At 37.6% G+C, this 24,244-nt stretch overlaps 1 protein-coding gene across 13 annotated transcripts in view; it reads right to left on the reverse strand.

The window, feature by feature from the left end:
- Positions 1-24,244, reverse strand: part of DENND1A (DENN domain containing 1A) — a 215,019-nt gene that overhangs the window by 132,509 nt on the left and 58,266 nt on the right. For all 13 annotated transcript variants that reach the window (XR_012631871.1, XR_012631872.1, XM_074891563.1 and 10 more), the window contains one exon: positions 20,442-20,561. Coding sequence is in view for 11 of the 13 variants with exons in the window: in XM_074891563.1 (XP_074747664.1) it covers positions 20,442-20,561 (120 nt within the window). In the remaining 2 variants the exon portion in view is untranslated. The remainder of the gene's footprint in view (positions 1-20,441; positions 20,562-24,244) is intronic.

Below are 24,244 nucleotides of genomic sequence, written 5' to 3' on the forward strand. Positions count from 1 at the left end.
TTTGCATTTTCCCCAATTTTATTATAAACTTCCCTTTGATTATTACCCATGAGTGATCCTTCCATGATTCCAGGAGATTCAGTTAAAAGTCCTGTAGCTTAAGCATGTGACTCATGTACATATTTTCAAAGTATTTAACCCGACAGAACTGGCTCACACAGAATTTGTGCATCTCATCTTATGGAGCATCTTAATACCATATAATTGTCAATAGAAAGTGCTTACTTTGGTGACTTGCCACTGTGTATTAATAATAAAAGTCAATTAAAACATTCCCTTTCCTGTTTTTCTACCCAGTGTGACCAAGTCTAAGCAGTTACAGCAAGTCTCACTCGCACAAAGGCTCCCAAGTTCACTAAATACCACTATTGAACCCAACCGTTCCCCAAACAGCTACAGTGGCTCTTGAAACACAGCAGCAGCGTCTCTCACAAAAGACAGCTCAAAGGAGCTGAATACACCCCTTCAACAACATGAAGCCAGAAAACTGTAACAAAGAGATTTATGATGTAACAATTTTACATTTTAGTCAAGCTAAAAAGTGCAAGGGCAGCTTGAGATAACCATTCCAAGGGTCTTTTGTTAGTGTGCTAACATCTAATTGGGACATCGCAAATGGAACTGAAGTCTGAGTTTGACAAAGCTGTCACCCTTTCTCAGATTCTTTGTGGTCACTCTAAAACCTTGGGGGGGGGGGGTGGGTGGAAAAAGTCCAGTGCAGCTGCACTGTGGAATTTATGTAAATACAATGAATTCAGAAGAACTTTAGCATTACAGTATGCAACATCATGAAGCATCTATCAACTCAGCACACAGTAATCTCCCCTGCTTCTTGCAGGAGCACTCTGTGAAGGAAGAAAACATCATTTTACAGTCTGAAACAGCTTTTCCATGAAAAACCATGCCTTGAACTTTCACCAAAAAAACATTTTATATAAAAAGAATCTGTGTTTTAAGAACCTGGAGCATTACACTTCAGACTGCAAAATAGGAATACCAAGCCTTTTGGATTATAGGTCCATGCACTAACATCCTATATTCTGTACAGAGAGACTGCCAATAATCAGGCTTTTTTCTTGTGAATTACTTATCACTGCAAAATTTAAGAAAGTTTATTGAATTTTATGATAGAATATTTCGCATTTAATTTATTTCAGAAGTATCTTTAAGGTCTGGTCTGTTGTTGGGGACTTTCTGTTTCCCCTCTGGTAGATCACTCCTTTTTAAAAATCAAAGATTTTTAACTTCTAACACACAAGTTATTCATACCATTGGGAAAACTTGCCAAGTGATATTTCTCCAGTCAGTCCACACAGAGAAAGAGAGAAAGGAATTCATTTAAAAGACAGAACCTAGGGTCTGCTGAAACAAAATGCAAAACTGTAAGTAGATTTTGGAGAGTACGTACATCTCTAAAGCCTGGGGCACAGGCTGACGACAGAAGAAAAGAACTGTGCAATTTGATCAGCTTTACCACAGTGCAAGCCCTACTACACAAGGCTTTTATGGAGTAGAAAGCTGCAGCTCGTACTGTACCCAGCTAATACAAGCACATCTTACCAGGTATACCTCCCTTCTCAAACTTAGCATGCTAGAGTGAGTAATTCTGGAAGACCAAGTGCATTATCTTAATAAAAAAAATTTACATCTTTTTCAGTAGATGTAGAATTAAATGGGAAGCCCCATCAACTCCCAAACACACTCATAAGTCTTCTTGTTCCTTTTCAGAAGAGAAAGTTGTAAATCTCTGGGGTTTTTTTAGTTTAAGACCAAGAAATAAACTTCTCAAGTATGTTCAAGAGCAAAGGACTGAAATAGTGACATGAAATAAAGGTACAGAAAGAAAAAAAGTTTGTTTGCACATACAAGGCAAACACTGACAACTATGTCTTTATACTCTTACTAAAACCACAGGCAAGGGATACCCCATAAAGCACACTTGGTGAGAAGATGGGTATACTGAAGTGCTTGACAGTTTATAACATTTATAAAATGCAACAAGATAGCCTTGGAGTTACAAAGACAACAATTATGTTCCACTTAATGCCAACAGGAATACACTGAACAGTGTGTTTACTTGGCCAGGGTAAAACACTCTAACAAATAAGAAGCAGGAGGAAAACAGCGTTAAACTCAGAGAAGGTACAGACGATACTGGCACTAAGCTTCCTGGACTTTAAAAAAATTAGTTCTGAAGTAGTTAGAGCAATTTGGCACACGAGGCTTGGTTTTAAAAAAGTAGGATGCGTTAGACAACATGAGAGCCTAAAGATCACCACTGAAGTGACAATACAGAGAAAGGATTCCAAAGGCTTAGCTTGTCAAGGAATCTCTCTTCTCAAACCCCGTTTAAAAGCACACATGAAAGTGCTGGAAGAGAGAATTCTAGATGTGGCAGACAATCAGAGATCCCACTAGGTTTGAGACATCTGGCATCAGTTGAAATCCATCACATTTCATTTGGGGATCAAAGACTACTGTTAAGTCTATCACAGGTTGAAATAGTAGATCCTGAACAGCCTTTTTATCCCAATGCAAATTAACCCTTTTTCCTTGACCATAGAAACAGCTCCTTTTCATTACAGACTCCAATCATATGTGCTTGTTGAGCTATGCCCTCTAACACTAAGTTTCAGCTGAAATTTCAGTAGAATTATGAACTTTTTATAATAAATCAAAAGTGCTTCCTACCAGCAAAATGCGCAACGTGCTACAGCACACTGCTGTAGTGAGCTCCAAAAGCCACAGAATATGTCAAAGTCCTGTATCACAATCTGTAATGCCAATAAATTCTGGAAGAGAAGAAAAATTTACACACCTCTATGTTCAAGAGCCACATTGAAAGGCTGGTAAGGACTTTTGCTCAATTAAAGACAGATTACAGAAAACACATCTGATGCTCAGCTTCAACTTTTAAATATGAGGCAAATTTCTTTAGTAAGAGGCAATCATTGTAGGATCAAGATGCCAAATATCCCATTTCTGAATATACAGGGGAGATGTATACTGAAAAAAAAGCAGTAAGCCCAGAGTGGTTTTTTTCAACAGATACAATTGTATCATTCCAACACCAAAGAAGCAAAGCTGGATAATGCAGCTTCGTACCTGTGTGTGTTCATAAGACAATGTTCTAGGATACTATGTTGATTCTTTGCATTTTGGTAAATTAAATAAGAGAAAATTGGGGTAGGGAATGAGAATATTTCAGTAACAAAGAGAGAGAAATCAATTGTGTGCCCCTCTTCTAGAGTATTCTCCAAACCACTTTTGTTTCCTGTTAGCAAGAAACAAACAAGTGCAGCAAGGTCTTTTATAGTTCCCTTGCACAGGGAGGGAACTTCATTACTGTGAAGAAATATTCACATGTTCAGTGGTAGTACAGTGCCTCCCAATAATAAGCAAAGTTTGGTCCCCAAGTCAGTTGGTAGCAAGTCATGAAAGTTAAACTCAAATCCAAGACCAGCTGAAAGAGCCAAGCAAGAAATTCATGATTATTTCAGTGCTGTGCTGGTACCTGGAATTCATAATTTGAGAATGTGAGAAACTGGGCCAGTCACATAAGAATCCCTTTATTTACCAAAAATAAACATTTGTAATACAAGATGTGAATGCAGTCCTTGAACTGAAGACTATAAAGTCAGAGTCTGATATTTGATTGCAGGTCATCTATGACTACAGTGTACAATGGTTTAGGATTCACAACAAACATTTAGATGCAAAAATATGCATGTGAAATGATAGTACCCGACTCCTCACCTGCAGAAACACCACTGATGAACCTGGTCAACACACTTCCTGAAAACATGACACACAAATTAACAGAAAAGCCTCTCTTGCCCTTTAACTGGCTAGAGGGCCCAATTTTTATTTGTGAGACTTCTTGTCTAACAATCAGTTTAAGCAAATGATTAAGATAGGAGATTGCCCACAATCATTTTATTATCTGAATACTCAAAGCTGGTGCACCAACACTAATAAATTCTAAACCACACTGAGGTAAGTTGCTGTTAGGTAAATAATACTTGCATAGTTTGGAGGAAGATCTGTCCCTTACCAAGCACATTCATTAACAGCCGGTGTTACAAATTAAGGTTTTTATTTCCGATCCATGCACAACCCAGATAACACTGCCTCTATGAAGCCATATAAAGCTTTTCTCCTATTATTACAGTGTGGCTGAATCACGTTTTCTATTGAAACAATATGCAGAAGTCAACTCATGCAGCTTTTCTCAGCAGTTCCACCTCTCAGAACAGCCCCTGCTTCTCCAATTACTACTGCATAACCTGAGGGCTCCTGCCACATCTTGATTTTTGAAGGAGGAAGTTGCCATGTAATCTCGTTGGGGGAATGTTGTATACATCTGTCAGCAAGTACAGGATGGTCTCACTCCTGACAGATGCATTTTGTAAGCCTTCAGACAGCAACCCAGAAGTGATCCATTTGTAGAAGAGAAGATCTATCCATCTTATACTTTAACTACTTCCTCCCTGCTTTTTTTGATGCCAGGGAACTGGGTTTTCCCCAAGGTGATGCGCTAATTCATTTTGTATTAGCCCTAAAATGGAAGTTTCCAAGCCAGTCAGCCAGGGCCAGAGGTAATAAAAAGTGACATGATTTAATTGCTTCCGTTACAGTTGTTCGGCAACTAAAGAAGGTGTGACATGAAGCCCTAATTAATTAAGTAAAATTGGTTTCTGGTCAGTAGGCAAGACCAGTGAACTAGCTGGACTAAATGCAGCATTCTTAGCTTTATTCAATTCCACCAGTAGCAATACATTAGTATTATTAACACTTGACATTTTTTGTTGTGATCCTTCTCATTGATATTTTACAAAAGTGTTTTGACTCACAGTCAAGATTAAAGCTTTGGCAAAATCTGTAATAAACTTCCTTTGACACACCTTTGCTATTCTTTAAGTTCACTAAAAGTCAGTTAAATTAGCATTGCACTGGCTTGGTAATGTTGAGGGAAGAGGAGAAGGAAGGGGCGGGGGGTGTGTTTTAAGGGATCCTGGGTCTCTGAGAAGGATAGCATTGAGAGAGATCAATTAGTTTTAAGTCATAACTAACTTTATACTATGTATTTAGTCATTATATTCTGAAGGCAAATACTGTTCTTGTTTCACATTTTCACAAGTTCTGTCAAGAAACTCCAATGATGCAAGATAATGTCAATAAGTTGGAGGTCAGAACTCTGTTACCTAGAGGCGTACCGAAACAACAACGAAACCAAAACAGCACAGAACTGATACTTTCACTACACCAGTATCATAATTTTTGGTCCAAGAGGGAATATTCAGAATGAACTGCACTTGTCACTGCTATAAAAATTACCTGGAGTTTGTTCAGTTAAATCACTTGACAGTTCCAATCCAGGACTGTTACATGACAGCAACTGTTCCATCTGAAATCTAATCTCTGGTCTTACACTAGAGCGGTGTTGTTTTTATTTTGGCAAGAAATACCTTGAAGGGGAAAGATGACCAAAAATCATGCATGGAATATTATAAACAACAGCTAAAATCCTAACTGGTCTACCTTTCTTCTTCAACCCACGTATCTATCAATGATGCATCTTTTATCTGTCCATCCTTACCTCCAGCTCTTTCCTAAAACCATCTTGAGGATTCATTCCTCCCTTCTGCACATATTCCTCATGCTATTAATGTCGCCTTTCACTTTTACTTCAAAAAATAATAAAGTAATAATAAAAAGTTTCCAACAGGAATGCTCTGCTATATTATAGCAGTGCTCTGAAGTCTAAATACTTGTGCCTCTGACTGCACTTCCATGAACGCAACATCCATGATCTCAGATCCCCCATTTTCCTACCACTATGATTAAAAGCAGCAGGCAGGCAGCAGACCGAGATGAAACAAGAACAAAGGACTGTCAGCAGAGAAGCGACTCTCGGATAAGAGCCCTGCGTTAGTTTATATGGTCAATAGCTTCAGGAAATGTATGGAGTAACTCAAAGCTGTGATAAACTCTGTCTAGGACAGCAGAAGTTTCTTTCCCCTGCCCCTGCACATCTCATTATAGTTTTCAGCATCAACAAGTGAAAATTGCTACTAAAAGGAGAAACAAAAAAACCCACAACACAGCACACCTTTCCCTCTAAGGGAACTATTTAGAGTTCTAGGTTCTAAATGTCTGAGACTTGGAATAGTTGCAATATTACCTTACTAGATTAAATAAATTGTCAAGTGTTTAAATATACAGCACATTCTACTTGTGCTTTGGACTCAACAGGCAAGACAAACTAATAACATCTTTAACTTAGAAAAATCACCAAGATCTAGAGTAGGTTTCACTACAGCTAATGCAGGCAGACATGCACCTTCAGGGAAAGATTCATCCAGCCTCTCAGGCTTGTAGTTAGAGTGAATGGGAATCACACTCTGGAGCCTTCTCCTAGTTCAATCAATTTCTAATTTTCTTGTAAATATTATGTCCAACAAGATGTGTGAGAGTCTGTGCGCGATCTATTGCCACCTTTGGTAAAAAACATGAATCCTTTATGTCCCCAAGCATTCCTAGTGAAGGTGGTAAACTGCACATTAAAAAGCTTGCAATGCCAGGACTGCTGTTACTTGTGGAAGTGTACAAATAAGTTCACAAATTTTCTTTAAGGATACAAGCTTTAAAGACACTGAGGACTAGAAGCATTTAGGGTAACTGTAACGAGAGCAAGCATTCTGCTTTGACCAGAACTGGAAGAGTTGACAAATAGCCCAGATCTGGAAACCACTCATACTGGAAAGCATTAATCCACGCCTGCAGACTGGAGAGCGTGGGACACATCACCTCCTTATTAACAGCACTAGAACGCAAGTTCCCCAACCCTGTTGCTGCGTGCTTTAGAGCATTCCCATATCCACGTTCCTTCCCCTGTCCTCCTTATCTCCGCTCCACGATCCCTCGCTCTCGCCCAGCTCCTGCCACCGCAGTCGGGTTTAGCCCCAGCAGCACGTGAAGTGTGTGAGGAAGCTTATGCTGAGAGAGCCTCAATTCCTGCTCAGGATCAAGAGAAAGCAAGAAATAGCAAGAAGGGAAACACATTAAGAGTTTAACCAAAACGCACATTTCTCTATTACATAATTTGAGCTGGAGAACCACAATGCTTTCTCTTATCGCCACTGCTCCAAGAGCGCTTTAGAACAAACTTCCTCCGGCTGCGCTGCGGCAGCGATCCACTGGTGCAGGTTCTAGAGTGAGATTTGGAAGCATTTTACTATTACGCTCCTCATAATTCAAACTCTGTTTTGTGTCTGTCTTTATAGGTCATTGTTGGCCAGATGGAAAATATTAAGGAAAAAGGATTGCAACTAAATCAATCGGCTGTAGTCTGCTGCCAAAAGGCCCCAGGCTAACTACAAGCAGATTTGCAAGCAGGCTCTGCTCCGTTACAATCTGAGATCTGGCACATCCTTTGCCCTGACTAACAGCAGGAGGGCACAGGGCCAGCTGAGAGCGGCTACTGTGCCAAACAGACTGTGCAGGTCTTACTGCTTGAATGCTTCCACAGAAAAGGGGAATCGATGGGACTCTTTTGTAAACAACTCCCTGTACTTTCTGGCTGCTACTAACTTCAAAAGTGGTATAACTTTATCCCACTAAAAATTAATGCAAGTACACAGCTCAGACTTGTTATCAAAATCAACAAGTAGAGAAATAAATACCAGTGTTAAAGAATAACACTTAAACTTTCAACTAAGAATAATGATGTATATGTACACATATATAGTAAAAAACAAAATAAAACCATCTTTTCTCCAATGCCAAGCACTGTCTAGGAACACTAAAAAAATGGCTGAAGAGTAGCCAAATAAAGTATTCATATTAACATTCTTTGCAATATGTTATTTACAAGTAAGAAGGGACTTAAATTTGGCTCCTGAAAAGTTGACTTTTAATGTTTATTTCTAATGTAAGTATTTCCCAGGTGATACCTTTTTAACCAACTATTAATGTCTTCTGCATTGAACAGTTCATTCCAGACACCCACGCCTGCAGTACCTGCCCCAACTGGACCAGAACAGCTGTGGCTTCACTGATTTTCCTTAAGCATGTTATCAACAACTGGGGGCAGAGGGAGAAGCAGACTGGTTGGCGCTAACAATTCACAGTATTGTGACAGTAGGATTTATTTTTCTTTTTGCAATCAAGATTGCAAACGATAGATGGACATAAATAATTTCTGTTTCTAGTGGACAATAAGAGAAAAATTGATAGAAACAGAGGGGAACTTCTGTTTCAAACATCATCACCAGCTGATCAAATAGAATGCAGCAAAGCCTTCATGTCCCCTACTCCAACCATAAGGCGTGTGTCACCAGCGAACAGAAAACAAGAATGAAGGTGGGCATGACAAGGCAGAACAAAAGCCAAGAAACTAAATTCATTTAAAAGCAATGTAACCTGTGTCCTCCCATTACCCAGAAAGATGTTTCTCTCAGAGCGTTTGCCATTACAGAAAAATGCAGAGTTCAGAACTTGTAACATTTTCTGTCTTTTCTAAATCTTTTTCCTACTGCAATTAGTATTCAACTTTCATTCATTTATACTGATAACATCAGGAAACCTGCAACTATGACTAGTTGCACAAATTGGTAACATTTTGGAAATGTAAAGAGAAGTGAAACAGAAAGGGTAAAAAAGACTGGAAAAAGAAAAGAAGTACCTTTTTGTGATGGATTTATTTTGCTACTGTGTTGAACTACACAAGTAGAATTTAACACAGCAGGCATACTGTAGTATATTGAAGAACAATAAAGCCTAGAATATGACTCCAGGCCTGTCCATTTCTGCTGAGCTGTACATGGAGTTTGCCATCCCTGTGTCTGTAATTATGAGGTGTGGGGATTAGCAAGGTTCTACCATATTTAAATTTCAGCAAAAATATTTAAAGCAATTCAACCATGCTTTAAAACCTCAAGCTCAGCTAGCAAAGCCTTTAACAGACCCACTGACACCACCATGAAAATTCCAAAGCTTTTCACTCAGTGTCATTTCCTGTATTCCCTATCGACTTGTTATTTATCAGCTACATCTAGTTGAAAATAAGAATTCATTATTTATGAGTTCAGTGGAATCGACTCCTTTCAATGTTCATCTTAAAACTCAAAACATCAAAATACATTTGTATTGCTACAACTATGATATTGCATACAATTTCAAAGAAAAAAAAACAGATGAAATACCGCACACACTTTTCACATATTAATAAAACACAAAATACAAGCCTCATGTAGAATCAACTGGATTCTTTAAGACTTGTCTTGGTTTGTGACACTGCTCTTTAGACATTTATATATGAAAATATGTAAAAACCTCTTTCATCTTTTTGCACATGTACACACAGATGAATGCACATTCTTATGAAACACATACACACAACATATTGACATGATAAACAGATTATTGACAGAATAAACTGCAATAGAAGCTTTTTAATGATGGGACAAAAAAATGCATTATCACATGCTTTTAATATTTTAAGACTATTTTAACGAGTCTATTTTAGTCAGTATTGCAGAGAATATAGTTTCAGAAAGCTAATATAACTGCAGAAACACTTCAAAATTTATTTAAAGATACTTGAGCGAGACAAGATACTAAGACAGCCTTACAGGCTTTCTAAATAAGTTTCTAGAATCTAAAAAAAGTTTAATGGCAGAGATGAAAATGGAAGACAACAAATGAGCAGATGTAATACAAAATTTTATCCCTCTTTTCCTGGAACAGTATTTTTAAATAGCTCATCTCTATCTTGGAAAACTTGTAAGGACAATAAAGAAAAAACACAGGAAGTTTGGAAAAACTATACTGGAAACAGTGTATCAGAAAGAAGAAACACAAAGCAGATAGCTAAATTTAATTGATGTCAAGCTCTCCTTTCACTAGGTTCATCACTTTTCCACATATATTCTGACAAGTAACTGAAAATAAGAGGCAGTGTCTGTTTAAGCAAATCAGCAGGGGTAAAAACCCTAAAGTTTTAAGATGTAAACTGTTTTATAAACATGTCAAGTTAAAGCAAAATGCCTGCAACAACAGGAGACCCCGTCCAACCCCACATACTACATTGATGGCGTTCTCACATTTTCTGAGGCACTTTAGATCAATTTCCTGTCATACACAGAAGAGGAAGTCGAACTGTTTTCCTACAGTTAAAGCTTGCAAGAAACTAGAATTTCTGTGAAAGAAGGTCAGACTCTAGCTACAGGCCTCGCCTGCCCTCTCATCTTTTCTCTGTAAGGCCCATGCAAAGGAACTGAGAAATGTCTGCATCTTCAACTCTTACTTTCAATGCATGTGTTGAATCCACTGCTAAAAAAGTAATAAAAAAAAAAATCTATGAAGGCGACAGACAGAGGCTCAGTAACAACATTTTTATTAGGTACAATTTTGTTGTACTGTTGAATCAGAGAGATCCTATTTCTCATGATTTATACATGTATTTTTTGTGGCCTTTGCCAATGTCTAACAGAACCAGTTTGCTATTTTCTTTCATCTTCGAAGCGTTTTAAGTAGTACAGGGATTCCAGGGTCGATACTCCACAAGGACCAGACTGTCCAAGAATTGTTCCATATCATTTCCAGCCATTACCAAGCATCCTTCTGGAAGGCTTGGAAGTATCATGTAGATACATATAGAAGAAAAACATTGATTTTGCTTATTACCATTTTATTCACCACACAGCTATGGTAAATCCTCATAAAATAAAGTCTGGGCCTTTTTTTCTCATGTAATTAGACAGTAATATTTTTCTGTGTCCACACAGAGGCCTAACAGCAAAAAGGGGAAGGGGGAGGGAGGGAGAGAGAGAGGGAGGGAGAGAGAGAGGGAGGGAGAGAGAGAGGGAGGGAGAGAGAGAGGGGTTTTTTTGTTTGTTTGTTTGCTTTTTAAAGGATATCTCTGCTCTGGGGTTATGTACAGTCATTGCTTGCAGTCTAGACTTGTAATTACAACTTTAAATTAACAAAAGAAATTCTTCCTGTGTTGTAAGCAAGCCTAGTTTTATTATCAGTTCTCCTCCTCTCCTTTCAAAAAAGTGGATTATATGTAAACTTTTTCTAAAAAGTAATTATAAAATTGCATAAATGGATAAAAATCTCACACAGGCTACAATGAACTAAGTGTAACATAACCTTACCAAGAAAAAGCACCCAAACCCTATTTTACTCAGCTTGCCAGAACAAAAGTACTTAAGGTAATGGTCATGAGACTGCACGCTCACAGCATCTGTCACAAATGCAAACTGGATACAGAACCCAACAGTCCTGGTACTGTATTGCCCCTTCTCCATCTCCATCTTCCAATTCACTCCAAGATATTATAGTTCGAGTTGTCTACGTATATCAATGGTAAGACTGGGGAGGGGGGAGCAGGACATGACACAAACAAAACACCCAAACCACAGTAATTGCTCTTCCTGAAATCAATGCCCGTGAATAGCAACCAGGCTAAAAAACCACCCATGTACAACTCAAGTGGGAAAACAGCAAAAGCTTAAGCAATAGTTCAGCTACATCTTCCTCAAAGGAGCACGCAGCCACAGAGAGGGCTTTTTTTCCTACTGTGCAGTAAATTGAAAAAACAAAAAGTAGTAGTAACTACTTTCTTACCAGGCACAAAAAATAGACTTCCTATTAATTTACTTTTATGTATGCAAAGGAAAATGCAAAGCATGAAGAAACTCTAACTCAAGTAAGAATTTTTAGTTAACAAGAAGAATTCTAAGGCTCACCCTTCCCATATATCAGACTACTACTAAATACATTATTTGTCCTTAATGTGATAGTCTGTATACTCCACAGAAGAAAATTCCTATTAACACTAGTTCAAAGCATGCATTACAAATCTGTGCTTTTTTAATGTTCCAAACTTTCATCCAGGTAAAGTGAGAATGGGATGTCCTTCCTTATTCATCTGCAAATACTCCTTCACAAACAGCAGCTACAGAACATTTCAGAACAACAACAACAAAAGTATATCAATCTTTCTAATTAAAGTATTTAATAATTTCCATAGGTTAAAGAATTTCTATAGACTTTAGCTTTTGTTGAGCTGAATTACTTCACCTTGACTCATCAACATGAACAAAATGCTCTCTGGTATATGCAGGAAGGCAGCAAAGGCAATGCTGGAAAAATGGGTGGAATCCAGTGAAACCCAAATTATTTCAGCTGATCAGGAATTAGTTCAGTAGGAAGTCCAGTTCTCTGAGGCTATAAAAACCAGTACAAGAATTCAAAGAGGATGATAAAGACTAAGAAAAGGGTGAGAATCTTATGCCTTCAAGGGAAGAAGATAGCTACAAGGGAGAAGCAGCTTCCGATTTCTTCCACCACCCTTCCTCCCCATCCCTAGAAAACAATAGCCATTACTGGTCAATGTTGCACTGTCCTTGGGAGAGACATTGATTCACCTCTGCATCTGCTATTTTCTTCTTTAAAAAAAATAACATGGAAGATATTCTAAAATCAGCCTTACATAGTGTGCACTTTTACAAAATCAAGCCTTTTAAGAAATACCTGAATCAAACCTGTAATATTTGGGTGTTTTAACAGTGCAGGTTGTTCAAAGGCCGTTGAATCGGCGGGACCTTACCCCACAGTAGAGAAAGAGCACAGAGCGTCCCTGTAAACCAGTTAAGGACATCTTACCTCAGTTTACCATCTATCTGCTCAATGACTCTTCATGAAGATTACTTTGTTTTGACCACTTTTTAGCTTAAAATTAACGAAAATCTGTATTCTTCCCACATCCCATTCTGTATGTATTTCTATCCCCAGACATAGTAGCGACGTGACGTACTGACATGATGGTACATCTTACTTCAGAAGTACAGTGTAAGTCAGGTGAGCCTTCACGCAGGCCACACAATGAATCCTGCCACAGAATCAGCTGAAGACACACAAAACCCATCAAGTGGAAAAAACTTGTAAAGAAGTGAGCGCACAAGAAGGAGTTTTGTAAATTTAACCCCTTTACAGTGGGATAATCATATTTTTAAGTACAATACAGCCACATTTTAAAAAAATCAAAACAGTCAAAATACTAAAATCAAAATGTATCCCCCCCCCCAAGTGCAAATACTTTTCTGTGGCTTTTGGCCAAATCAGTGAAAAGGGAAAATTCTAGGAGACAACAGGACAATGATTTTAAAACAAAAAGCATAACAAACATTCAATTTTCTCCCCCAAAATAATTGAAAGATTTGTGGAACTAAAAGCAGTGTCCAGGGTTTGGGATTTTTTTCTTTACGTTAGAAGGTATCACAACAGAAGTGTGTTACATTTCAGAGGCACATACACAAACAGTGGTATACAGGCCCTTAAAGCTGTTTGTCCCCTATGCATCAATGCCCTGCCAGTTGGCAAGCCTGAGCCAGGAAGCTGTCAATTCCAATCAAGTTTAGGCGATGCAGTCCTATTAAAGAAGTCTTGCTGGTTAAGGGGCGTCCACTGTTTCCAAAGCATGGGAAAAAAAAAGAAAAAAAAAATGAAAAAAAAGGGCTCTGCTTTCCTTAGATTTGAGCTGGCAACTTTCACTGACTAGAGTTTTCAAGGAGCTATGAATGAGCTTAACAAAGGAGTTCTGTGGCTAGTTTCTGGCTGAAATCCATGTCAACAGTTTTTAAGGTCACAGGTCACACTAACTAACATTTATTCCCAGCAGACCCTGCTCTAAACACAAGCTGTAAGTAGTACAAATTTGGAATTTTTCTGTAATCCCTTGAGATATTCCTGATCCTTCCACATGTTTCTGCTCAATTAAAAACAATTCTCACTTTGCACCACAAGAGAGGCCCCTGCTCAGAAATCTTATTCTATCCTAAGAATAAATGGACAAAGACTGCAATCAAAGGAAAGGAAAGGGGGGAGGAGAGGAACTCACAACAAATCACACCAAAAACCTCAAATAACTCCATACAGAATCACATTCAGTTAGTTACATTTTCTGCCATCTGTCACAAACTATTATAGATTCATTTCTTTTTATCTTAGAAAAAGAGTGGTGCAGAGCTTAGCTATTTTGGCCGAGAGGGATTTCCACACAAATGTTTCTGCATTTCACTTCAGAAGAATGATTTTCATTTTGGGTACAAAAGCTGAATACCCACTGAAAACTTCAAATTAAGTAAAATTGAAATCAGAGTTGCACACGGTTATAGCACCTTCTTAAATCAGTAACTTTGCCCAGTAAGTTTGTGAACCAAAGCAAAACTACGCAAAGTTTTATTATTTTTTTTTTACTTTAACAAAACTTTGAGAAAGACAAAAATCTTTGACATATTATTACTGCTCCTTCAAGCAGTTAGAAATAGGTGCTATAGCTCATAGTTTAATAGATAAACCAGAAATTCTACTAGTTAATAATATAAAAAATGCAAGGTACCCATTACTCCGTTACAGGAATGAGAGAGTGCTTGTCCACCACATCTAATTACCTCGACTGATTAAGTACACATAAACCTCGGGGCAATGCAGCCTGTCCAGTGCCACACACTCCTCCAGTGTTGTCAAAGCAGTTACTCCCATCATCTCATTCATGTGCCAGTGGTCACGTTCTCTTCTCAGAAACTTTTTACTACTATTGCTGCTACCCTTTTTGACAGGAAGGGAAAAACCAGCATATAGGCAGCCTCTGAGGGATAAATGACTGAGTATGGCCTGGCAGAATTTACCTAACATCTCCCAGAGCTGTTCTTATAATATCTGGAAAAAAGAAATTTTGCAAATTACATACAGCATTAAACTGACCCAAATACCATTTGTGGAGAAACTGCAGTTAACAAGCCAACATATTTATCTGCATAGATGGACAAGTCCACTGACTCCTGAACGCCATAGCTTTTATGAGTTCGACTTCTACTGAAACAGAGAACTGCAACAGACATTTTGTCCAGCTTTATAACTTAAGAAACACTAAATCATAATATTTTACAGGCTTAGTGATATCCTGGAAACTACATTTAAATACAATCGGTGAAACATCATACATAAAACAACTTATAGATTTTAATACTCTATCATACACCAGTAATACAGACTAGATTAACAATGTAGTGTTTCAGACAACCTGCTAAATTTCTTCCAAAATGTCAAAACCAGTTTTATTAGGATTGCTATATTGCACTGTAGAAGTGCTAGGATTTTGGGTGTTGTGGTTTTTTGTTTGGTTTTTTTTTTAAACACATTTTTATTTCAGAGTGGTCTTCATTCAATTTTTCACAGTACTGGCCTCAGATTCTTAACTCAAAAGTAAAGGACTATGAAGCAAACTAAGTAATAGCAAGAATGTTCCTTCAAAACCATTCTGCTAAATGGTTTTGAAGAGCACAATTATGATACTTGGCCTTATACCTACTTACTACAAAAGTTCAGCTGAATTGATATAAAAATATTATTTCTCAGTTAAGCTACTAAATATATTTTTTAAACTCAAATATATATTGCCATAAGGGAAGTACATGTTTAACACTACAGTCAACTTGGTGAACATGCCTGTGATTTTTTTTGTCTATATGAAAAAAAATAGAGCTATCAGGTCACCATTTTATTATGTTACATAACCCAAAATCACAACACTGACTTACACATTTAAACCAGTTCATACATTTAAATAGGTTACCATACATGCAACATTGCCATTGCTTTTTATTTAAAAGCAGTGTGTTTCATAAACATATAAAACTTATTTTAAAGTTCAAATAGTCAGAATATAAAATAAACAGACATTTGAAGAAATGACTGGATCCTATCTGTTTATAACCTGAAGAATTTTTCAAGCATCAGTAACTGGGTCAAATTCTGGAAATATTTCAGAAGACAAAAGATAAAAATATTTTTTAAAATTGAACTTGTTAGTTTTATTATACAAACATTCTGCAATAAGGGTATCAAAAAAAGTACTCAGACTGAGTTAACAACATTTTTTACATTCCTAAAGCAGAACTTCTCCTTCCTTCATGATTGCACAGAAAGACAAAGTTGTCAGGAGTCTGAGATTCTACAACATACATAAATCAGGACAAAAAACCCAGCTACAATGAAAACTGATATGCACTTTTAAATAATGTCTTCATACAAGAACTTGATATCTTTCTCTGAAGGGGGAGGGGGGGGGAAGGAATTTCATGTTTCAATGTCTCTGTAGAATTTAGAGTTTCATATGTTCAGCAGTCTCTTCATAGCTTTCTATACTCTACCTTCATTGTCTTCACCCATCTTCAGACCGTTAAAAACAGTACAAGTGGAAGTATCATGCTTACAGTCATTTCAGCTATGAGGTTAACTCTGCCCCCCCATGAACAGACTGCATACAAAAGTGTTTGTCCACTGAAGCTTTGAAAAACCAGATTGTAAAATAAAACACTCCTTTCAGTACACTTACTGATAATAATACAGATTGGTCTATGCATTACTTTTCCATCAGAAGAATGCTGAAACCCATCAGTGCCTGTACCTCTTAAGAGCTCTAGATCACAGGAGTTAGCCAGAGAGGCAAGTACAGCTGAGCCACTGAACAGCGTCCATAATGGACCCAACAAACCGGCTTCTGGAGAACTTAGTACAGCTAGAGCTGCTAGAAATCCAAAAAGAAGAATAAGCCAGTAGGGAGATCTAACATTAAAACAATGAGGAAATGAAAATTAAGAGCTTCAGCATGCAAATTTCTTAAGAATCAGAAAGTATCTGTATGCTTTAAGAAGATACAAAAGCAGAAAGATAAATTTATACTGGTTTGGGTTTTTTTATCACTGAGATCATATCAGTAGGTCAGTAAGTTCACATCATCTTTCAGTACACTACAATTAGCAGGAAATAGCAATTGAGAACAAATTCTGAACCCCTCTGACACCTTCCAGACTCTTGTGCATTACACTGAACATTAATTCTCTGCATACATAGAAGACTTAGAAAAGATGAGAAACAAAAGTATACAAATTCCAGAACAAAACTAGGGGACATGCCTGATTAAGGAGTTGAAGAGGATGTCTCAGAAGAGTGAGCAAGAGCAGTTTGGGAATGTCTCCACACCTTTTTTTTTGTTTAAATAAAAGACTACAGCTCTTCACTAAATTTAGAACTATCTATATTGTTCACCCTCAAAAGCCTATGCCAAATTTGATGCGGTTAGGTAAAAGCAAACCTCTTAAAAAAATTCAGCTTCTTAATGCATATCCAATAGGATTTATTTCATTTCGGCCAAAATGCTGAAGTCCTTAAATGAAGTTTTAGAAAGCAAAAATCTTTGGGCATGGAAATTTTTCTAGGATATTAAAATTACCAAATTAGAAGGCAGAATTTGATGACTTGGACATTAGCTCTCAACTTACTATGCATTCATCATTTGGAAAGAAAATAATTAAAAAGCATATTTTAAGTTTTGTAACATGCTGCATTGAAAAAGGTAGTCCTGAACTCCAAGTTACCCAGGAGATTTTGATGTGTGGTACGTGAGCCTGTGGGGTTTTTTTAATTCACTTCACTGCTTAGAACCTCAAAAAACCCCACCAGACCATCTGTGACACTTGTTTTGTGCTTCTGTCCGCCCTCTGCTGTCTGAAATGCAGAAAGTAGTCACCTATGCTACAGAGCGCTCTACGGCTCAGCGTTACATACAATATTTGATCATTGTAGTTTCGTGATTAGCTAGAAATCAAGTGAAGAAAAAAGGAAATGGAATAAGAGAGACAGACTCAGTAGTTCTACATTAAAAGAAAATCACAGAACACCTAGAAGATGCCGTTTTTAAACTTAATCAAAGATTTCCATAAATCTGTGTGATGCTAACCACAGCAGGAACAAAACTATGAAAACTATCTTGAAAGCAGATTTCTAAACAGTACTGGTTAAAATAGCCAAAAGAGTTACTCTATAAAATGGAACTGCCTTTCTGCTGGCCACGGGAGCTACATCCATGTGGATAACTTTACTGCTACTGAACTCCAAGAAGTGCCTTACTGTACTTTACATCCACATGAAAAAGTCTCTGGGTCGCTTTAAAACTCAAAGTCCAGACCTCGACTTCTGGCCTTCTGAGTACTGTCTCAGCTTTAAACTTTGCTTCCAGACCTCTGCAGAAATTTTTTAAAGCACCAGCTGAGTGAAAAGAATTTCCTTTTTCTCCTGTTCCTCTTTAATAACAAATCTAAACATGTGATGATTTTTCACCTCCAAACCACTTTGCCATGGCCAGACCCATAAAATTTCAGACTTATAAACATGTGTATATCACCTCTAATAATAAACAATATCACTTAATTCTTATACCATCACTGACATAGGAAGGAATACTTGGAAGTTTGCTGATATCCGATCTGTAATTTAAAAACAAAACATTCTTTTCATCCCCATTTTCTTTTTTGTATCATTCTCGCATTCTTCAGCATGTTTTTACCCATCCATTTACCATGAAGCATCCTTTAATTCATAAAGGACACTGAGAAGATTCACCTCAACAATATGGGCGCTGCAGTCCTGGGAACAGAGCAAGCGAATCTGTGTAACGTTCTTTACCACGTAAACACTCTTTACTATCCTCCAAAACTCACATTCACTTGCATTGATGATGAACTGTCATTTTCTCATTAGTTCACAGAAGAAAGAAGCAACAGGAATCAAGCTGGGAATCCCAATTCATCCACTGCTATAACTGCACTGGAACTCTTCCCCCCCCTCCCTTTTTTTTTGGTTATGAGTTGAAGCAGAAGGCATTTGACTACAACATAACTCCTCCATTTCTTCTTGGCATTCACTCAACATAAGGGAGCTGACAGCAAAGAACTCTTATCCAGGAGAGATCAAGAAGGGACTCATACTACTCCTCATTCAGATTTTCTTTTAAAACCGTGTTTTCCCTTTAATTTGTCATTAATCAGGAAAAGTTACCTTATGTAACCAGACACTTCCCACAGGAGAGTGACTCAGCACCCCAACTATACAGGGTAGCAGCTACGGGGAAAGAGCTCGGGAAATACCTTCCTGTCTTCAGTATACAGTCCATACTGCTGCATTGCCATAGCTAATAATAGTTGAAATGTCTACTAGAGAAAAGAAAGAATGAAGGCAAATACGGAGAAAACACCTGTCACCCTGCCTCCCACACAATTTATTAGTAATTTTGGTAGATTTCACAATAAATTCTCCAAATATTAAGCTTCTTCAGTGAAGGCCTAGTTAGCAGATCACTGCCATCAGTATAATGCTGAAGGAAAGGCAACAACCACTGGGTATCTTCACCAGTCTAGTGCCTGCACAAACGGCACAGACGTTCATTTGAAATACGTACAGCAATCCAAAAATCTATCCCATGGCATTGCTGTCTGCGACCCAATGAAATGAGAAGTGTCCTTGTACTTGATAACTGCTCTTCTATTTTGCAACATTATCCCAGAAACTCTCCAGAGGGGTCACGTTCAATAACATACATACAGAAGGTCCCATTCTGTCATGTGCAACACACAGTACTTGTAGCACAAGTTCTTCCTGTCCTTACACTGGATTCTCTCACGTGAAAAGCAAACCAGAGAGGACTGAGACATATGTCGACAACTGCTTATAGAGGAAAATCACCCTCATTTGTGATTGCGTGATTAACAGTTCAGTCACCTAGCTGGCTGTTCATACAGTTAACTCTGAGCTTTACCTCCAAAATCTTCCAATTTCTTATGAACATGCAAAAAATCAGAAAACAGAAGACAGACCATTCTTAAATTGGTTTAAAACAAGAGAGGCCAGATGCCATGTGGAAATCTTCAATCTACAGAGGTTCTTAATGGAACTAATATATTGGTATATATTAAAACTGATTTTACTTGCAGCACTTCTTGCAACAAATGTAAATAGAAAATTATGGACTGTATTCTGACATGTCTGTGGGAGGTCGTCAAAACCTACTCTGATAGAGCATCTTTGCCCATTTTATGTGAAATGCATTGTTCCCAACTTCCACTAACAGTCTTTATTATGACAAACTTCACAGAACCCTCAATGGGACAGAGTAAAGCTCATACATACAAACTTCTCAGATGTGGAGAGCATCAGTGACATTCTCTCAGTTACCAACAGATGCTTTGTTAATAAAACTTGCATATACAAATGTCCACAAAATGTCTTAACAAGATCAGTTGTGACAGTTAAAGATAACAGCTGCCATCATGCTATGTCATATCAAATTACTGCAAAGAGACTTTTTTTTTTTCAACATTGTTAACTCAAGAACATTGACTACAAACAAATACAGTTATCTACAGAGGAACTCAAAGTGCAAGATATTTTGCACCACTTCTGCAGAAGAGCAGTGACTTTGAGGACCAGATAGGAAAATAATTTTGAACAGCTGGAAATTATAATTGCAGTGTAACACAGCAAAGTCAAACACTGTTTCCTAGAGTCAGCCAAAAGCCAAACCACAGACCTACCTTAAGATACAGAAGCAGCTCTTGGCCCCAGAAGATAAGCGACAGAATCCAAACCTCTGTTTGCTGTCAATGTCTGTAAGCACAAATGTAAAGTTCTGCCCAACTTGGTTAACTGCATGGCTGAAAATAAAGAGAGTAAGAGGAAAAAATTAATGCTAAGCTAACTCTGTGTCAAAATTATCTAGTCTCAGTCATTGAACCTGTAACATTTCCTCTTTCAGTAGTTGGGGTTTTTTTAGAAATTAACTTTGGGAGTATACACCCTCAGAAACTTAAATATGCTAGTTGCTTGGTGAGGAGGAGTAGGGGGGGTGTGGGGGTGTTCCATTTTTTGAGTGTGGGAGGATACTAAAAATGTGTTTATCTTTAGATGAAAATGGTTATGACTACCAACCATCTTCAGTGCAGTACACACTGTACAAACCAAACCCATGTTCTCTCATATAACCCAAAATATTTCTTTATTACTCTTCATTTGAAAATTGGTTTACTCCAAGAGCAAGACAATGTTTAATAACATGCTAAGCTTCTTCAACACTTGGATATAGACTTGTAGAAGCTTTATTATCCATCCACCAATTTTGCATGTATGCCAGATACATCATTCCAAAATGTTCAGCAACTGGAACCATGCCAGGTGACTCTCCTTTACTCTAGCAGCTAGGCAGTTAAAAGGAGAACTAGAATAGTGTGCAAAGGGAGAAGAGATAAACTAGAATCAAAAGTACACTGTGCTAAAGCCAGCCATGACTATAAAGATAATTTTGTAGGACCTTTATGATTTTGCAAAATTAAGAGTCTTTTGCCTTATCTGTAAGATTTTAAAGGCTCTTCAAATTAGCACAAGTGAACTAACAACATTCTTAGATGTTGCTCCCACTTACACCACAGTGGAAAGTATCACTATAGGAAAATTGGCCCAAAATGGAAAAACAGAGCTTGGGAAAACAAAACAAAAAACCACAACCTACAACAACCACCACCAAAACAAACAAATAAAAACACAAACAACACAAAACCCAAGAACCAAACCACACAAGCATTTAAAAATCCATGTTTTTAAAAATACTATAATTCACATCCATATTTTACTATTTCGATGATCAAAATAGTAAAATAAGATCAAAATAAGATGCTTTACATTTAAAGCATGGCACTTTCTGAATGCTAGTTATTAACAAAATGAAAGACATTCTTGAGATATTACCACATTTATCTAAAGTTAATCAAATGCTGAAGTACTGTGGTGGTAAATTCCATATAAACCAAGCGCAATCCACCTCACAGTTTGTATAGATGCAGTTTTACTGTTTAACAGAAATTTTGACATTTAGTGGTGAAGCTGGTGCCAATGCAATTATTACAGGACTTTTCATCCAATTTCACATCTATTTGAGACCTCATAATGATATGAAATTAACACTTCTATCAGGTTATGTTCTAGTTTATTTTAGGTTTACTGAGAATCGAGAAAACTGTCTAGCACTTACATGTGCATCTTTACAAGTCAGTCCTACCAACAGCAACAACAAAACCCATTAAATTCAAGGCTTTTTAACTAACAGTCACAAGCCTTAAAAGTGAGCAAATATTCTCTTCTATGATGCCATATACAATGCAATAAACAGTTTACGTGGGAGACTCAGTGCCTACAGAAAAAAAGAAAAATAGACTTTCAGAAATAAAAGTTGGATCCAGAGCAGAAACATGTCACTGGCCAGCTAAGAAGAATCCTTCACTGGATTCCAAAGAGAGAAGGAAAAACTTGCAGCAACGAAGACAAAAAAGTGTTCCAAATTCACAATGAACAAAAAGCAGATATTTAAAAGCACTTCAGTAGTCTGAGAATTAGACAGTGTAAGTACTGTCATCCTACTGAAATCTAATGTCGACAGAGCAACCATTTCCATAAACCATACTGAGCTGCCAGGGGGTACCAAAAAATCCCTTACGGGTGTTGTGTTTTATCTGTAAAGCTTGGATGTAATGTTACTATGGTGATTTTAGTATGGTGTTTTAAAAGGGGATTATATGCTTAATTTTAACAAGGTTGAGAGCAGAGCATGTGTGAGAAATAGCATTCTAGCTGACAATTAAAATTATGGAACAGGGGAAAAAAAACCCAACATGCTTCATTTGCAGCAGGGAGAAACTTGTTTATTAAACAATTGTGACAAGTTGGTAAGTTCCTCCAAAGTAAACCTAAACATTCTTGCATTTATGTGATCTGCAGAAACTGTCTGAGAGATCTTGCTCAAGTTTCAGTTGTCAGTTCTTCACATGGAAGAATAAACTTCCCAACATAAAAAGTGCTTTTCCTAAGATCTTAATATCAATACTTAAGACCCAGAGCTCTATTTTCAAATGTGAAGAAGGTCTAATTTAGGACCTAACAGGATGGAAGCACCATAAATCTCATCTCTAAATGGGCAGACAGAAGTTAAGGTTGGAAGGAAGGGGAGAGAGGAAGAGTGTTTTCCTAAAAATCTCCCATCACTAGCTGTATCTGCCTAACACAAACAAATCCTGATAGGAAATTTGGCTGAAGCAAAGTTCTTCACTCCTGCAGCTGGAGAATAATCTCTGCCTTGATCCTGCAACCATAAGAGTAGAAAACTCATGGTCCACTGCCTAAAGGAAGGGGCAACTAGTCCCTGGTGATTTTTGACCACTGGTGACAATATATATAAAAAAGAATCAATATAAAAAGAAGTAAGAGTCCGTGTCAGTGAGTGCCAAAACCTTCAACACAGAGAATAATCAGACATGCAGAAGGTCTTGATTTGCCTTAAAATCTTGGTGTCCTATCATCATTTGACACTTTCATCTGGCAGAGGAAATAGTACATCTTCAGTACTTGCCACCTGCTCTACAAAACACGCAGCCTTAGAAGAGACACGCATGTAGATGAAGACTTCTGTCCTTTCTCAGCACTTGTTCAAGAAATACCACTGTTTAACATCAAAGTCAGAAGAGCAAGACTCGACTCAAGCACCACTAAGCACACTTCTACCATTAAGAAGCTTCCACTGAAAGCCTGGCACAATGCTGTACATAACACAGAACGTAGTTACGTAAATTAAATTTCCCCAAGTAAAAGTCCTCACAAACAGAGTGGGGATGTGTCTCTAGCAGGACTTGAAAACCTAAGTTCTGTGACTGATAATGCTACTTTGGGCTCCGAGTTGGTGAAAGGAAAAGTAGCATCTATTCTTTAGTGACTACTACGCTGTTCTGACCATTTGTACCAGTATCTCTTCATTGTAATTCATATTGATCATTTCTGCACAGATCCTGGAGACATCCTACACAGAGTATTATTCCAACAGAGGTATTAGTCTGTGTTCCTAAGTTATTTGAACAATGAGCCAGTATCTCCACTGTTACATTAAGAATAAAAAACCTCTCAACATTGCAGAGAGATTCTAACACTAGAATTCTCATGGCTGACAACAAGGCAGCCTAGTTAACTGGGAATTGTACCTAAGTGTTTGGAAGGCCTTTACTGAAACCACTTCGGTGTTTCTCTCTCTTTGTTCAGAATGAACAAAACTATATATTAAAAAAAACACCCTGAGGACTAAGAATTTCTGTAACTGGAGATCTGATCCAACATACCACTTTTCAGGCACATACAGAGGGATAAAATCCCACTAGAGAGTGCTAGTCAACTCTGTAAGACACGACTGTGAGGACCTTTCTGACTTATAACTGAAGACAGTATTTCTTCTGGAAGCAATTTCTTTTCATCTCAAAGTAGAAAAATTGTTTACTGAGAAGACTGAGGGGAGTACTAAAGCATT

The sequence above is a fragment of the Strix uralensis genome, chromosome 21 (assembly GCF_047716275.1).
Source record: "Strix uralensis isolate ZFMK-TIS-50842 chromosome 21, bStrUra1, whole genome shotgun sequence".
NCBI lineage: Eukaryota > Metazoa > Chordata > Aves > Strigiformes > Strigidae > Strix > Strix uralensis.